Source organism: Ostrea edulis, chromosome 5, assembly GCF_947568905.1.
Source record: "Ostrea edulis chromosome 5, xbOstEdul1.1, whole genome shotgun sequence".
Classification (NCBI taxonomy): Eukaryota; Metazoa; Mollusca; class Bivalvia; order Ostreida; family Ostreidae; genus Ostrea; species Ostrea edulis.
Window position 1 is genome coordinate 58,301,737 of NC_079168.1, and position 19,080 is coordinate 58,320,816.

Below are 19,080 nucleotides of genomic sequence, written 5' to 3' on the forward strand. Positions count from 1 at the left end.
TAATGTGTTATTTAGATTTTCACCAAAGATTCTGTTTTGGTATCATTAACGTCTTATTCACTCTAATACATAAACATATAAGTGGAGATTGATAGTATTAGAATACCTTAAATATGTATGATATAATTAGATGTATTTGAAAGCTCGTGTTTCATATTGTAACGTACGACTGTGACGTCATAGTTGCAGTTGTGTGCACATGGCAACAGACTGATGGCGTCGAACCACATACGAGGTTCATTTGCGGTTACGGAAATAACCGGGTAGTTACAATTGCAACTGCCTATGATGTCAATATGTTTTCACATTTCGAGCACCGATCTGTGTTCACGTTTCATTTTTGTATTCTGCCTGCTTATTATCTCTGATGACTGATCTAGGCAGGATATGGGTTTGCTTTATAAAGGTTTTTCACTTTTCTATTCTACGCTTGCTAAATGGTCGACCAGCCTTCACTCAACGTTCCTCATAGTATTGTATAAAATGGCCTAGGGGTCAAAGAGATTAGAAAAACTCAAATGTAAATGTATGGGAATTGTTCATGATAATGGTAATGACTGTCACACACATGTACGATCACATTTAAACCGTTTGTTAACCTAGATATGATAGATATTTAACCAAACTTTCGCTGGACAATGCAGTCAAATAAAGTAAATTAGGACATATTTGGGTCCTCATTATGCAACTCGTGCCTTATCATGCTAGTCAATGCCGGAAAGGTGTCACAATGTGGACTGCGGCGGTCGTGTTTCTTCTTTTTGGTGTAGAAGCTGTATCAGGTAGAGTACTCTTACTACCAAATTTTGCAGATTTATTGACCTATGTTTCATTGGAAATATGGCCTGTGTTACAATTTTGGGTTTTTTCGACCACCCCAGACCCCAAATTTCTACATACACACAAATGCTCCGACTCGAACAATTTCATTCCTATTTCTCCCAAGAATTACTTTCAGTGCTCAAAGAAAAATATCAAACTCTAGGAAAAGTAAATAAATTTAATCAATGATTGTAATCATTTAATATTTTTACCCCCAGAAAATAAAAGAAGATGCCTTTCCTATTTAACAGTAGGGATAATGAAGGTTGCAGGGGGGGGGGGGGGGGGCAATCATTTCAATTTGGGCCTTAAATACAGTTATTTTACCATGTAGCAAATTGTATTTATTCCCTACATATATTTCACGTGGGTTTTGGTCTGTTAAAGGTGTTCGCCTGAGTATACAGGGAACCCATTTCACATACAGTGGACACCGGGTATTCTTGGCCGGAATTAACAAGGCGTGGGAACACTATGCCCATGATTTTGGTAACGGGCAGTATAATGGAGTTAAAGCCAGATACGAGCACGTGTTCCAGCAACTACAGAATGCCGGAGCCAATTCCATTCGTAAGATATTTAACACCCATCATATGATTTGTTTCAATGTATCTCCTCAAGTTCTGGAAATTTTTGTTTTTGAAAATGCATGAGGGTATGAACTGCAACGCTTCTCGTGAAGCGCGTTAGTGCGTACCATTTTCAAATATTCAATTATTTTTTTTTATATTTCCATTACATTCCACTTTAACTTCTGTTATAATCATTAGCCGTTAGAATTTATCAAGATTCATACGCGCATTGCTCACGGCTGCAACGCATTCGTGAGGAAGTGGCCACTATCATTGATGTTGTAAATATTTATATGTGTATTTACATGAATATCTTTGCTTTAATATAAAACTTTTAATTCTGATTTGACCTCCGCGGTGGTCTAGAGGTAGAGCGTTCGCCCCGCATGCAAAAGGTCGGGGTTCAAATGCCGGCCGCGACAGACTAAAGTCGTTAAAAGAGGTAGTGACAGTTCCATCGCCAAACGCTTGGCATTAGGTGTGAATGACGCGGGTCCCCGGAGATGACCTTATAAACGGATATCCTGCGTCACAGTAGGTGTGGCACATTAATAAAAAAAAAAAACCTCTCTGCTCAATGTCCGGAAGCGCCGAGCATAAGCCTAAATTTGAAGCCCTTCACCGTTATTGCTGACGTCTCCATGAGTTCCTGAGAGGGATGTTAAACAAGGTACAATCAATCAATGTAATTCTGATTTGGTTAGATTTGGGGTTGCTTGTTTTTTCCCACTTCAAAGAAGAGGTATATTGCTTTGCACCTATCGGTCTATATACCACATGTCCGCTCAATATCTTGAGAACCATTTACTTGATCGTAATGGTATTTCATCTGTGAGTTACATATGAGCAGAAAAGGAACCCTATTGATTTTTAGATCAAAAGGTCAAGGGTCAATTCACTCTGGACATAAGGAGATACTGTCTCCTTAATATCGTGAGAAACCTTTCTTTGACAGACATCAAACTTCGTACTCTGGTTCATCGCATAGTTGCCAACCTCCAACATGTAAAAAGGTCATGACCCTCTTTGGAAAACAAAAAATCTGGTCATAATGCATAACGGCATTTACGACATATTTAATTGTTTATATTTCAAAAATATTTACAACAGAAATGTGTGAATTGTGTATTTATTGAGGAGAAGCATTGTAACTGACAGTGGCACAGGACAGAGATCGATTAAATTTACTCCTCCAAATTAAATTTTTAAAGTATTTTTTTTGTATATGATTGTGCGTTTTGGCATGTTTTGTCAGATCATTTTAGCTCCAAACCCAATAGACTAGTGTGACTTACACAACGGACAATAAGATTCATGCTATCCTCAACAACTGTTTTTACCCATGAAAAGTCGTTGTCCCAAAGGAGAATGAATTTGGCATAGTAAAATCAAGAAAATTAAAGTAGAAGTTGACACACTTTTACCTATCGAAGTCATTTGGGGGCAACACCCTCTCTTCAAATATACAAATGGAATGGCGCCAAATCGTCACATAGTAGAATAACACGCTCCCGAATTTACATGGATCGCTATTTCTTAGCCAAAACTTCAAAATTTTACTTACATTTGTCAATATTATGATATGAGCACATTCAAGGCGATGGATGATATTTGCGTGTTATAAACGCAATACTCCGATTAATAATAAAAAGGGTCTTTCATCAATCGCCTTCCCTGTGCTCATGGTGAAATTATAAAATCTGACATTTCCGGAAAAAAATTACGCATCACACACATTTGATACTAAGATTACATATATGCGCGCGACAAATAAAAAATTAAGGCGAGTGTTACCTTTTTGTGTAGTACAGATATGATGTTATATAAATATTGCATTTAGTTGAGGGTAACATTGAAAATTTTCACCCCGAGAAAACCATTGTCAACCGAGGCGTAGCCGAGGTTGACAATGGTTTCTCGAGAGGTGAAAATTGCTAATGTTACCCTCAACTACATGCAATATTTGTTTTATTATACTGAATGTTATATAAACAACAAAGCAGAAAAACATACGTCTGTTGACATTTGATCAATCACGGTCGTGCGATATTTCGTATATCTATGCGGGTATTCGTGTTTATTACAAACGCTCAAATGACGTCGTCTAACAATCTACGGCGAACCGTACGCGCATGAATTTGACGCATGTGATAATTTTTTATAATATCACCCGTTGTCAAGTACTGTTACCCGTTGCTAGATACTATCACCCTGGAGCGCGTGCTTTCTGTTCTCAGAGGGTAACAATATGTTTTTTCAAATGCTTCTCGACCAATCAGATTCGAGTATTTTACATGAAAGTATAATAAAAAGAAATATAATATTACTATTAATTTATGTGATCATTATACATGTAATTCGGATTTTCAATTTCATTCGGTGTTTTTATCTAAAACGATAGTGATATAGTCGACTGTAATATTATCGCTTGTTACATGAACTACACTCATTTGAAATTGTTTGTAATACAAGGATAATAATTCTCGACCAACAAAATTTATATTTATATCAATAGCACATAAAAGGTCTTCTAGATAAGTAATTAAGTGTTTGAACAGTCTTAATGACATATACAGTGTGTGGAATCGCAGTTCAATCGATTACGGTCCTGGACAGGCTGGGATGAACCGGGTAAAGGTCTAAAAGGGCTGAATTGGAACCAATAGAAATCGATCATATTTCAATAGATAATCTTAAAATTAAGTTTGATAAATTAATATGAACAGCATTATTTTGGTGTATTCCCATATTAATGTTTACATGCTCCACGTGAACGTTTACATATGTGGCCTTTACGTTACGGAAGGGGATATATACTGGGAAAAGGCATACAAATATTGTACTGTAATAAAATCAAGAAAAACAATCCCTATCTTTCATACTTAAGACATCTTAAAATATTCAAAATTGTAATATAGCATACATGTACATGTATACTACTAATATTCTACATAGGCCTAATAAAAATAAGATTTGACAAATACGTATAAAATTAAAGACTGCTTTTCCATATTATTTATATTTACATGTATAAATGCAATCATTATTTTGAATTCAAATCAATTTTATCTCATTAAGTTTTACTACCAAGGGGTGTTATATTGTACCAAAACTAATAGAAACTGTTATCAACAGTCGCAAGATGATAACTAAATCGCTGTAAAATTGTAAAAATGACGTCACAAATCTGGCTCGATTGTGATTTGAATCGCTGCCAAGTTGTATTTACGTCACAATATGCACTGTGCTTTAGGCACTATTTACATTTTCGGCTGAGAGTGCTAAAAAGTCAGCTGAAATGTATTTTCCAAAACAAAAAAAAGTGTACACACTATATTCATTGCACACACTATTCATCCACATAGGTATTAATTCAGCATACATCATTAAAATAGAAACTTTCAAAACACGGACAGAAATCAATTTTGTCTTAGCTCTTGATTAATAGAAAAGTCAATTGGAAAAAAAACCCTAACCCGTAGAAAGAATAAAGGAATAAATCAATTTCAGGAAAAAACAACCATAATGATAACAACTTGGTAAAGTTTAGTCCAATTTCAAACTGATGTTATACAAGAGGATGACAGGTCCGGTTAACCCATCACATAGGAAATTAGAAATAATCATAAATGATTGAGAGAAAAAAGGGTTTTAACCAACCGAAACCTTCATCTTAAAGCTTTTAAGGTAAGGGAGAAATATTTTACATGTCATACCACTAGTGTTCGGATTTACGCGATGCTTGTCCGGAATTCCCCGACTTTAAGCCTACCTTTTATTTCGCTGAGCATGGCGAATTTCAGCGTTATCATCCATAACAAAACTATATTTTAGGCTCGAAAATCTTCTCTTTCAAAATATGTCCGTCAAAATTTTCTTATTACTTACTTTTCATTGTAGGAACAAATTATTAAAACGGAAATGAGTTTGGTCGGATTTACCAGAACGTACTCTATTGTGTTTTAGAGATGAATATCGTTTCCATTCTTTTTAAAATTTCGTATTCAAAAAGATAGATATATATATATATATATATATATATATATATATATATATATATATATATATATATACTGTAGTTAAAAAACCGTTTTAAATGTTCTAATATTTAAAATGATTTACATAAATTTATATTTTTGACTACAGAGATCATAAAAACAAATAAGCACCTTATCTATTTACACTGCATTGATGAAAATTTTAACAATGATAAAATATATTAGTAATAATAATGATAATGCTTTATGAAGAGAAGGCAGCCCTATTAATACAAGGCATTATTCTTCCTCGGGGCCTTCTGAAATACAAACAATATAGGCCTACACATAGCGATACGTACAACCAAAGATAAACATATAAAGATAGATTCCGTGACTATATGTATTACAAAATTGTATTTACGACAAGTATGGATGCCGTATTCATGGTATAGAATAGATACATGTAATACACGAGGGAATAAAAGATGGGGGGGGGGGGTGTAACGAAAATGCATCCATATATTTTCAAATACATACACATGTATACAGAACATGTAATTAAAAATAACGACAGCTAATTATGAATGTTTCCATATTTCTTCTAAAAACAGTAAGAGACAGTCTGATTAAAATCAAACCTCTCACTACGCTCGATATACAGACAGTCGCTGCGTGGGAGCGACTGTCTATATATTGAGCGAAGTGAGAGGTTTGATTTTAATCAGACTGAGTAAGAGACGATGATAATTCTATATCTAACGGTGCCTCATTAGATACATCTACGCCTGAGTATTGAAGAGCGTTTTGAAACAAAATTGTTCGATGTTTTGGTAAACAAAGATTATATTAATTTAATTCGGGACGCATGGAATAGGAATCATGAGTTTGAGGGGGAAAAATACACGTAATTACTTCACATTTAACCATCTTTAGTCTAACTTTTCAAACAAGGATTTCGATGGCTATGGTCATGGTTGATTTAAATACACGTTATTTTTAGATAGTTTTTGATTATGATATTTCTTTAATGTTATTGAAAAGAATTTTTGTATGTGTGCATCAACAAATTCTTTAAAATTATCCAAAGGATTTTAATTAACAAGGTATATTAAACTATTTTTTTTCTGTATAAGAATTGAGAAAACGCCATCAGACACGGATAGAAGACGCAACGTTAAATCTTGCACTCGCAAAACATGCCAACTTTGCTACTTCATATCACAAAAAAATATACGTAATACATGGATATAATTACTATATATAGAAAGTACACACCCTATATAGTATTAGGACATAAAATTACCAACTTCTGAAAATAGGCCACAATTGACCCTTAGTGTACCTTCTCCTTTGTTGGTAGATATATAAGTATCGTTTTCTTTTTGTTGGCGTGTCTGCTGGCCCTGATAAGGATCTCTTCTTTGCGGAAGCCATTTCACATTGTGACTTCAATCCCCGATTTGTCAAAACAACTCGCGGATAATTGTTAACACCTGCTTTGATTACTTAGATCCAAGCTAGTGTTGCAAACTGGAAATTACACGCGCTAACTAATTTACAAAACCAAATCCGGAAATCGGGTGAAAGAGGTCTTAAAAAATAATCGGGTTACAGATATAAAAAAAAAAATCGGGTGTAACCCAACAAAATCGGGTGAGTTGGCAACTATGGTCCATGTAAGGAGTACAATGCAAATGACTATTATTATACTCCCCGCAACAACGTTCTGAGGGTATACTGGAATCGGGTTGTCCATATGTAGACGCAATGGTTTCCGGGCTCTGAAGCATTATGCTTTCCACCTACAGTCACCATATCATACATATGGACTATCCATGGGACGAAGATGTTCCCTATCGATTTTGGGGTCAAAGGTCAAGTGCACTCCTAGAAAAAATACTACCCAAGGTTTTGTCATGCCCTTTCTTTTTACACTCAGGAAAGAGGTAATTTATACCTATTAACAACATCCTTTGGGAGATTGGCGTAAGCGGGGGGTATTCTTAGTGAACATTGCTCTCAGTACCTCTTGTTAATTTTGGGTTCACATGGTGAAGGGTCAAACAGAACATAGTACTTTACTGTCTCCTATATTTCTATATTTTAAGAATCATTTCCTTGATTGATACCAAACATGGTATACTGGTACAACCTAAGGAGTAGATGACTCCTATTGGTTTTTAGATCACACGGTTAAAGGCAAAGGTCCAATCCATTCTAGACATAGGAAGATATTGTCCGCTCAATGTCATGCATGTTTTGGCACTACTATCAGTTAAATGATACATGTGAATAACCTTTTTATGCCCCCCTTCAAAGAAGAGGGGTATATTGGTTTGCACCGGTCGGTCGGTAGATCACATGTTGTCCGCTCAATACATGTATCTTGAGAACCATTAACTTGATAATGAAATTTCATATGTGGGTTGGTTATGAGTAGAAGAGGACCCCTATTGTTTTTCAGATCAAACGGTGAGGGTCAATTTACTCTGGACATAGGAATATACTGTCCGCTCAATATCTTGAGCACCCTTTGCTTGACAGACGAACTTGGTTGATTGATTGTTTTGATGTTTTCCGCCACACTCAACAATTTTTCAGTTATATGGTGGCGCCCAGTTTTTATTGGTGGAAGAGAGAACCCAGATAAAATGTACCTGGGAAGAGACCACCGACCTTCCGAAAGTAAACTGGGAAACTTTCTCACTTACCGGCGCGAGCAGGATTCGAACCTGCGACGACAGAGGTGAGAGGCCGTGTGATTTTGAGCGCGATGCTCTAACCACTCGGCCACGGAGGCCCAGGGTACACTGGTACATCTTCAGGAGAAGATGACACCTTTTTTTTTTTTAGGTCACATGGTCAAGGGTCAAACTGGACATAGTAATATACTGTCCACTCAATATCTTGATAACCCTTTGCTTGACAGACATCAAACTTGGTACACTGGTACATCTTCAGGAAAAGATGATTCCTACTGATTTTGAGCTCACATGGTCAAAGGTCAATGGTTGAACTGGACATAGTAATATATTGTATCCTATATATTAAGAATTATTTGCTTGGTTGAAACCAAACTTGGTAAACTGGTACAGCATAAGGAGTAGATGACCCTTATTGATTTTTAGGTCACATGGTGAACCCACTCTTGACGTAGGAAGATATTGTCTGCTCAATATTTTGAATTGATGATACTACTATCAATTAAATGATGTGTGTGTATATCCGTTTTCAATTTTGCACCATGGGGGGCATATGTGTTTTACAAACATCTCTTGTTTGATTTTGCACCACTGTGGTGGGCATATATGTTTTACAAACATTTCTTGTTCTTGTAGCTCTGAAAATCTTGATTTGCAGGAATTTGGATTCATATAGAAGGAGAATCTTCACCCCACTTTGACAGCAGTGGCCATGTGACAGGTCTTGATACTGGTGGTACTTTCATTAACGATATGAAGGCCATGTTGACGGCTGCTCAAAATCATAACATCTTCGTGTTTCCGACATTATGGAACGGCGCTGTCAAACAACAAACTCACAACCGCTTGGACGGTTTAATTAGGGTAAGGCACGCAATATTGACCAGTAACTCCCAAATAACCACTGTTAATTAGAAATTATTGTCAAATTTCACAGAACATTTCGTCATGACGCTATAATTTGTTTTCTTTCAATCACTTTTCAAGTAGAGTAGGGACAAATTACGATAATCAATGTTATATCAATTACAAACTTTTCGTTAGGATACTGGCAAACTGAACTCGTACATAAACAACGCTCTCAAGCCCATGGTACAGGCCCTAAAGAGCATGCCCGCCCTCGGAGGTTGGGACCTCATGAACGAACCAGAGGGTGAACTAAAACCTGACCTGACTAGCAGTGAACCCTGTTTCGACACTCGCCATCTTCACAATTCCGGAGCTGGCTGGGCAGGCAAGCTTTACACACCTCAAGAACTTTTAAGGTACATCAATATCTGAATCACAAATTTTTAAAGTATTATACGCCTGTCAAAGACGTCCGGGACGTATTTTGGTATGGCGTCGTCCGTCTGTCTGTCCGGACATTGTGGGCAGGATACAGACCGAACCGTAAGCTCCAGGATTTTACAATTAGGTACATTTCATCACTATGATGAGAGGAAGATGCCTATTGTTTTTCAAGGTCAAGGTCGTAGTATCACTTGGTAGGAAAACCTAGTAGGAAACCCTTGTGGGCAGGCTACAAGCCAAACCGTAAGCTCCAGGATATTACAATTCAGTATATATGATCACCATAATAAGAGGAAGATGCCTGTTGTTTTTCAAGGTCATAGTATTACTTGGTAGGAAAACCTTGTAGGCAGGATACAAGCCGAACCGTAAGCTCCAGAATATTGCAACTTGGTGTATTTGATCACCATGATGAGAGGAAGATGCCTATTGTTTTTCTAGGTTAAAAGTCAAAGGTCAAGGTCGTAGTATTACTTAGTAGGAAACCCTTGTAGACAGGATACAAACCGAACCGTAAGCTCCATGATATTGCAACTTGGTACCTTTGATCACCATGATGAGAGGAAGATGCCTATTGTTTTTCAAGGTTTAAAGTCAAAGGTCAAAGTCGTAGTATTACTTAGTAGGAAACCCTTGTAGACAGGATACAAACCGAACCGTAAGCTCCATGATATTGCAAATTGGTACATTCGATCACCTTGATGAGAGGAAGATGCTTATAGGTCAAAGGTCAAGGTCGTATTATCATTTAGTCGGAAAACCTTGTAGGCAGGATACAAATCAAACTGTAAGCTCCAGGATATTCAAATTTGGTACATTTGATCACCATGACGAGAGGAAGATGCTTGTTACTTTTTCAAAGTCAAGGTAACAATATCACTTAGTAGGAAAACCTTGAAGGCAGTATACAAACTGAACTGTTGGGGCTAGGACCGTCAAACATTGTACTCATACACTTTATGCCAAGTGGAGGATGTCCATTGTTCCCAAAGGTCAAGGTCATAGTAGCAGGATGCAGACTGATTCGTTGGGGCAAGGACCATTAAACTTGGTACACATACATCTTATGCCAAGTGAAAATATAATATAGAGAGTACAAATGTTCGATGTTAAGAAAGTGTGTCACCCTGATGATTGCTGTCATACTACTTGATGGCAAGTTCAACAAATCATGGTATATGAAAAACATCCTATATTAGCTTTTCACGGGCGTATTATGTACCGTAGGCGGTACTCTTGTTTACATTTTTAATGTTTCTGCTTTGGATATCTACACGTTGTAATGACCGGTCGCGGTAACTCAGTGCTAGGTGGTTCGTTCCCGCTCGTGTCATATCCGCGTCAAACGTAAGACGTAAACATAGGTTGTGATTGCTCCTTCGCCAGACGCTTGGCGTTTAGAAATGAGAATCCTGGGTCTTTCGGATATGACCTTTAATATGACCTTTGAAAAGGTGGTCGCGACGGGCTTTGGCACGTAAAAGAATCCTCACGGCCCTGTGCGCTCAGCAAAGGTCTAAATTTGTGGCACATCTACTACAGCTGGGGACGTATCAATATGAATGAATAGTTATCGACGTAACGTAAAACAAACATACAAATTGTAATTATAGCCATTTCCTCGTGAACAATGCTGCATGTGAATACAGAAATGAAAGTAGAATGTAAACATAACAAATAAACTTAATTTTAGGAAGTACATGATTAATCCGCTCGTTTTATTTATATATATATATATATATATATATATATATATATATATATATATGTATATATATATATATATATATATATATATATATATATTCTTGCTACATGTGTACCTACAATGTAAAAAAAAAAAAGAGCGGATCCAGGAGCAGAGTTTAATATCAGATTGTACATGTGGGTATGATATGCAACGCTTCACACTAGTATTCGTTTCATGCAACACTAACGCGCTTCATGAACAATACTATACTGTCTGACACGTGTCCAGTATTAAAAGGTGTCATTCTGTGGAGTCTAAAAGGGGTACAGGCTTTAACAGATTGGTTGGTGTCCCTCGGATTATCCTTCGAGATATCAAAGATTTGTCATATGTACAATCGTTAGATTGTCAGCTGTGCTACAGAAACGAAAATTCTTATACCCAAATTAAAGACTGTTATGTTCCTTTAAGAGATATTTTGATGATTCCTTTTCAGATTCCATGTGCTCGATCTCAAAATGTTCTGTTAAAAATTTTAAAACTTACGATATACTGATCACTAGAAATTCATTTAGTAGTTATCTCACCGGACGTAGTTTCTGTACCAAAACTTTTGACAATTTGACTAGTAAATCTTCTAAAGTTGAGTGTAACCTATGAAAGTGAAGATACGGAACAGTGATCAATCTCATAACTCCTATAACCAATACAAAATAGAGAGTTAAGCAAACACGGACCCCTGGACACACCAAAGGTGAGATCAGGTGCCGAGGTGGAGTAAGCATCCCCTGTCGACCGGTCACACCCGCCGTGAGCCCTATACCTTGATCAGGTAAATGGAGTTATCCGTAGTCAAAATCAGTGTGCCAAGAACGGTCTAACACTCGGTATGAAACACCCCAGACAGCATTTGATCCAATGATGAGTTGTATTGGCAAACTAGATCGTTATAACGACCATATAATGTGCGAAATGCTGACTTTAAACGAGACTGTTGCTATGTGGCTTAATTTGAGAGAAAGTAAAGGTTCACTTAAGGTTACTCATTACACCAAAATTTCAACCCCATACTCGCAGTTTTATCTGATACAAGTTTAAAAATTGTAGTTATTTCCATTCACTAGAGATAAAACTAACACATTATCAAATAGAATACATAGGTCGTCACACTTTTTAAGATGCGAGATATACATAAACAGAATCATATATCACCGTCAAAAAATTGGAATTTCCCTTAAAGGCCTTTAGGTGTAAAACACTTAAATAACATCTTAAGTGTTATTGATACTAAATTGAAACTAAATAGATACTAAATTGAAACTAAATAGATATTTAGAAAGATCAGGTAGTCCTTTACCAAAAATTGTACATTTCATGATTTCCGGGGTAGAGGTTCTGACCCCAGTGTGGGGCCAAACTTACTATATAGTGCTTATGTGTATAACACTTAGATAACATCATTTTTAGTGTTATTGATACTAAATTGAAAGTAAATGGATATTTAGAAAGAGCAGGTAGTCCTTTACCAAAATTGTAAAGTTGATGATCCCAGGGGTAGGGGTTCTGACCCCAGGATTGGGCCAAACTTAGTATACAGTAGTTATCTGTAAGTTTGCTGATACTGTATAAAATCTAAATTATGCATACATAGGAATAACGGAAAAGGATGTACAAAAAATGGTAATTTTACACATCTTGTTTTATACTGTTGCTGAACATTAGAATTTAGCTTAGATACTCAGAACAGTAAAAACAAAATCTAGATTCCATAGCCCTTTGGAGTAGTGATACTTTTTCACCATTACTCAGGTGACCGATAAGGCCTGTGGGCCTCTTGTTTAATCGAGGCAGGCTACAGGCAAGCAAGTTGACGTTACAGGGGTTTCAACAATCGCGTTTTAAGTCAGCATTTCGTAAATTCTATAGTCGTTATAATGATCTAGTTTGCCAATACCACCTATCATGGGGTCGAATGCTGTTTAGCGTGTTTCTGACCGATTGTTGGGCCGTTCTTGGCACACTGATTTTGACTACGGATTACTCCGTTTACCTTATCAAGATATATTATACCCACGGCGGGTGTGACCGATCGACAGGGAATGCTTACTCCTCCAAAGCACCTGATTCGTATTTGCCAAACTCTCTATTTTGTATTGCTTACAGAAGTTATGAGATTGATCACTGTTCGCTATCATCACTTTTCCTGCCAGCGTAAACTTTGCAGTTCATACCCGTATCTAATTTCAAAAACGAAATTTATTTCTTAAGGTATTCAATGTATAATGACCATATTTCATATGTAATAAATGGATGGTGGAATATTTGTAATCATGGTATCATTTTGAAGGGTTCATCAAATAAAAATAATCCACCATAGGAATTTTCAAAATTTTGTTTACTGCTTAATTCATTTCACCTAGAATTTAACATTGAAATATATGGGAAAAGCATATTTTATTACAATATTTTAAAAACAAATTATATTTCCATAATTATCTCTTGGTAGAAAGTTACATACACTTTCTTTTTATGAAAATATGAAATAAAATTAATCATTGACCACACACATTTTTAAAAAATTAGGTTTTTTCTTATTTTTACAAAGGGCAGACAACTCTTCCAAAAAGTCTTAAGTGCAAAAAGGCCAGCTTCTAATCATTTACCAGTCATGTGAATTTCATGTGCTTCACTTTCATCATTATTTAACAATAAACTTTTATGTTAATCTAAATCCTTCAAAATTGTTCATTATCCTTTCATTATACATGGAATACCTTAAACATTTCAAAAATACATCACAGTTTTAAAATGAAATATTCTGGACCTATTTGACAAAGAGATATAAAGAGCTTGTGTAAGTCAAAGTGATCCTGTTGAAATACATCCGAATTCACTGAATACTTGGTGCGCAAGATTGGGTAAAGAATAAAGATAGAGAGTTTAAGTATTGTTTTCGATAGGATTTTTAGGTCACCTGAGTCACTCAAGTGACCTATGGGCTATTGGTCTGCGTCGTCCGTTAACAACTTCTTCCCAGAAACTATTGGACCAATCTTAACCAAATTTGGTGTCTAGCATCTGTAGGTGAAGGAGACCGGAAATTGAAAAATTCATGACCCCCCGCCCCTTGAGGGGCCTTAATTTTGGGGTAAAACTGTAAAATGTATGTATTTCTTTAAAAATCTTCTTTACTCCTGGGCATCTAACAGAGAAAGTGAGTATATAGTAATGATGAGTAAGGAAGCTTCTACTGAAATTGTAAATTTCATGATCTCTGGAGTGGGGGTTCTGGCCCTAGGGCGAGGCAAACTTAATATATAGTGTTTATGTGTAAAACACTTTAATAAAATCTTTAGTGCTATTGATACTAAATTGAAACTAAATGGATATTTAGAAAGAACAGGTAGTGCTTTACCAAAATTGTAAATTTGATGATCCCCGGGGTAGGGGTTTTGACCCCAGGGTGGGACCAAACTTAGTATATAATATTTATGTGTAAGTTTGCTGATACTTTATAAAATCTAAATGCATACTTAGGAATAGCAGATAATGATGTGCAAAAAATGGTGAATTTCACAACCCAGGGTTTTGACTTTTAGAATGTGTCCAAATTAGTCGTATCTTTTAATGTTTTTTAATTAATACATCTCTTATATTATGTAAAGCCTTTCATCAGTGTATGCATTTATGGGGGCATTGAAGTTTTAAGAATACATCTTGTTTTATACTGTTGCTGAACATTAGAATTTAGCTTAGATATTCAGAACAGTATTTTTTTCTAGATTTCATAGCCCTTGGAAGTAGTGATACTTTTTCACTAGTACTCAGGTGACCGATTAGGCCTGTGGGCCTCTTGTTATATATTTTAAAAATATTGTAACCATGCATAAGATCATGTCTCCTATTTACACTATAAGTAATTAGTAATAAACTAAACATTTTTCTTGAAGGTTTTTCAATTGGCAGGCTGCTGCAATAAAGGAGGTCGATCCTCATGCTTTGGTTACAGTCGGGGCCTGGAATGGAAAAGTGAACACTGATAACTTCGGTTTCCACAACCTGTATAAAGACAGCTGCCTTATAAAAGCAGGGGGGAAATCACAAGTACGTGAAAGGCCTTAGTCCACTTCTAATATGCATACTTTTTCTTGCTATAAACATTCTTTTGACATAATTTTCTTTTTCTGTTTTGAAGGGCACCTTATCCTTCTATCAAATTCACTCTTACGACTGGCAAGGGCATTTTGGAACAGAGTCCCCTTTTATGGTAAAGTATTCTGGTATATGAATTCAAGTTTTCTATTTCGTGGAAGGTTTAGCTAACCTAGATATGAGGTGGAGCTACAACTCACGGATGTTTGAAGGAGAATCCAATCATGAGAGATTTTCAGTCTAATGCTCTTTTATCATTACATTGGTGTAGATTAGTAATTCGTTACTTTCTTTTTCTAAAATTGAACTATCTGTATCACATCGTTTTTGCGGGAAATAGTTATTTTCACACTTTCTTGGATCGTGTAAAAAACACTCACTAAGTGAATCAAACGTCGTGAGTTCTATTTTCATGCAGATTCATGTGATTCGCAGAGGAATGTAAACCTTGTACTTGCAGCACAAGTTTGGAGCCTTTGGTCTTCACAAACCTTTGGTTATCGGGGAATTTCGCGAGAAGAATGGCGGCGGGATGACCATTAACCAGCTATATGATCATGCGTACAATGGAGGGTTTGCTGGAGGTTGGGGCTGGTCAGAAACAGACGGGAATATAAACAACATGCTAAAGGGACTGAATCACGTCAGAAACTATCACAACGGGGCCCATGGCACAATTCATGTTCAGATACATTAAGCAGATATAAATAAAGTTTGTTTCATTCATACTTAGATATTTTAGTGAAAATAGATATTAACGGCAAGCTAACAACTGAACTTTATGACAAACAAACAAAGCTTTTCCATCGTCAGCTTCCCATATTTGTGGAGCAATATTCCATCATCTCCTGCATATGAATGGTACAGGGGTTTCAACAGTCTAGTCTCGATTAAAGTAAGCATTTCGCAAATTCTAACGCTCTTGGTTTGCAAATACAGCCTATCATTGGGTCAGGTGCTGTCTGATGTGTTTTATACCGATTGTTGGACCATTCTTGGCGCACTAATTTTGACTGCGGATGGCTCCATTTGTCTGGTCGAGATGTGGAGCTCATGGCGGGTGTGGCCGGTCGGCGGGGGATGCTTGCTCCTCCTAGGCACCTGATCCCACCTCTGGTGTATCCAGGGGTCCGTGTTTGCCCTCACTCTATTTTGTATTGCTTTAGAAATTCTTTTCAAAATTAAGGATTATCTCCCTCACGCATAGCTCTTATCCTTAGACGAATTTGACTCCACCTTTTCCGAACACTGTTTTCCCCTATAATAGCTCTAAAACTCCATTGTTATTTCGGATTTCAAACATTTCGGTTGAGCATCACTGAAGAGACATTATTTGTCGAAATGCGCATCTGGTGCATCAAAATTGGTACCGTATAAGTTTTACATTATGACTCCTGGGTCGAGGCCTCTGCTGGTGGACTGTTAGTCCCCGAGGGTCTCTACAGCCCAGTAGCTAAGTACTTCGTTACTAGCTTGAAAATACGGATGTATATATAATTGCAGTTATAAAATTTAGAAATTCTTTTCAAAATTAAGGATTATCTCCCTCACGCATAGCTCTTATCCTTAGACGAATTTGACTCCCACCTTTTTGGAACACTGTTTTTCCCTATAATAGCTCTAAAACTCCATTGTTATTTCGGATTTCAAACATTTCGGTTGAGCATCACTGAAGAGACAATATTTGTCGAAATGCGCATCTGGTGCATCAAAATTGGTATCGTATAAGTTTTACATTATAGGAGTTATGAGATTGATCACTGTTCATTATCTTCACCTTTCATCCACTTATGTCCCCAATAAAAATTGGTAACTATGTTACACATTTTTAAAAAGTGGTACGAATTACTTTTCCCATCTTAGTCTGAAATCGGGAGATCCTTATCATGAAAATTATATTATTTTTATCGATTCATTGAACTTTTGACAGAATATTTTAGGCTACATATTTCCTCTTTCGACGGCGAGGTGATTTCAGTTTAGGTTTATTTCTCGCCATCAAACAAGAAATTATATTTTTGAAAATAAAAGTTGCAGAAGTATATGTGATAGTACATAGTTTCTATTTTTATCAGAGAGGCTTTCATTGCAAGTAGCAACGCCTCTAATATAGATAATTAAATGAGTTGTCTCTCTTTCGTTAGTAGAATCGGGTCCGAAGTCTATATTATAAATGTTGTCTCGCAGGTGTGGAATTTCATTTGATTGGGCGTGTCATAGACTTTCAGTATGAACACACATTTGGAAGGAATCACAGTTTAACCTAGACAAACGAAGCCACGACTCATTCACATTCTAAGTTGACATAGACGGTGAATACAATGCGCTTTAAGTGCTTGGGCGGGATGTCGTTCTTGCGGACTCTCACTAGGCTATAAAATGACTACCAATTGTTCCACAATAACATTGCACAGTCTCCTGGCCTCTGTCGTGAATTATAAGTGTATAACTTGAGGTTATTTGATGTGTTTTCATGATGAGGAGTGATCATACAAGCTGTTTTATCATATAAAAGTAAAACATCTATAGGATAAATGAAGATATACCGTGCAGTGGGTATTTCCTTTCCTGCCTGACGGAAGGTTCCGTACAGCCATCTGACAGTCAGTGGGGAGGATGCTATATATGTGACTTTGCCCTTTTTATCTCACCACAAGATCATTGTGAAGTGATAGTGACCCTTCAATGGAAGTTGTATTGCTGAAGCTCGTCAAGCATTTCAGAAATTTTCCGGAAAGCTTGTTGAAACTAGTGACCCCCGCAATAGATGTCATTTTTAACTGACAGATACTTTTCGTGTAAAGTAACATTGCTAAAGCTCAAACAGTATTTCAAATAGCATCTGAAAACCATTTTTTACCATATGTGTCCAAGTAAACTAAACCGTTGGACCTCCAAACCAATAGAGGTCATCTTTTATCATACAGACTCCTGAAGTTCCATTATCAACCAAGGTGCCATATATCGATAGACCCAAGTAATATCACACATTTTCGCTTTAGCGGGGGACATTAATTGTTTGAAATGATGCAATACCGAACTAGTGAGGTGAAATGTGGGTGAACAGGTTAAATTTCTAGTAACTTTTAGTTTACTGTGATGAAACATGCATGGAATACACGTGTATCTTTAAGGATACATTTGACTAGACTTGTTTCAGATGTTGCATTTGTTTTATTTTTTGGAGCTTGAATTAAATTTAAAATTACTGATAACGAATAGCGATCAATCTCATAACTCCTATAAGGAATACAATATTAATGTTTTGAGAAACACGGACCCCTAGATATACCAGAGGTGGGATCAGGTGCCTAGGAGGAGTAAGCATTCCCTGTCGACCGGTCACACCCGCCTTGATCCAGACCTTGATCAGGGAAAGAGTAATCCGTAGTGAAAGTCAGTAAAGAACGGCCTAAGAATTAAGAATTGAATTTCACAGGGATGAAAATGTACCCAAAAAAATAAATTCAATGATAAACGTGTATACTTTTTAAAGGAAGTAAAACAGAGAATCAGACGAAAGATCTGAGGGGGGTAGGGATAAAATGTTAGTGTTCACTGTAGATAGGTAAAATTGTGAACATACATGCCTGAAGTCTGTATACTTCACTTTTTCATGTCATTCTTGAAAAAAGAAACATATTTCCCATGACCTAGTCCATGATGTATTAAAAAGACCCTTTATGTAAACTGTACATCTCTTGTGTTTGCACTAGATGTATATACCCTTTACAATGTATTTTTAAGGAGCCTCCGGGGGGTGGGTCATTTTATAAATATACTATTATGTTTATACTATGAATTTCTTTTCATATGGAAAGTAATTATATTCTCGTCACTAATGAATGACTAATAATTTTGGAATTTTG

At 36.5% G+C, this 19,080-nt stretch overlaps 1 protein-coding gene across 1 annotated transcript; it reads left to right on the forward strand.

The window, feature by feature from the left end:
• Positions 1–519: 519 nt before the first annotated feature.
• LOC125651110 (mannan endo-1,4-beta-mannosidase-like) lies at positions 520–15,939 on the forward strand. The gene is made up of 7 exons (XM_048879701.2): positions 520–782; positions 1,210–1,392; positions 8,735–8,940; positions 9,121–9,341; positions 15,010–15,163; positions 15,255–15,326; positions 15,672–15,939. Exons 1-7 carry the CDS (start codon positions 683–685, stop codon positions 15,906–15,908), a joined length of 1,173 nt encoding a protein of 390 aa, XP_048735658.2. The 5' UTR covers positions 520–682; the 3' UTR covers positions 15,909–15,939.
• The last annotated feature ends 3,141 nt before the right edge of the window (positions 15,940–19,080 follow it).

What these genes read in the sequence shown, in the direction of transcription:
- LOC125651110 (XM_048879701.2), top strand. Translation starts at nt 683, where the DNA reads ATGCAACTCGTGCCTTATCATGCTAGTCAATGCCGGAAAGGTGTCACA. An exon ending in GCTTGGACGGTTTAATTAGG is followed by an intron (nt 8,941 to 9,120) that starts GTAAGGCACGCA and finishes ACTTTTCGTTAG; the next exon opens with GATACTGGCAAACTGAACTC. An exon ending in AAGCAGGGGGGAAATCACAA is followed by an intron (nt 15,164 to 15,254) that starts GTACGTGAAAGG and finishes TCTGTTTTGAAG; the next exon opens with GGCACCTTATCCTTCTATCA.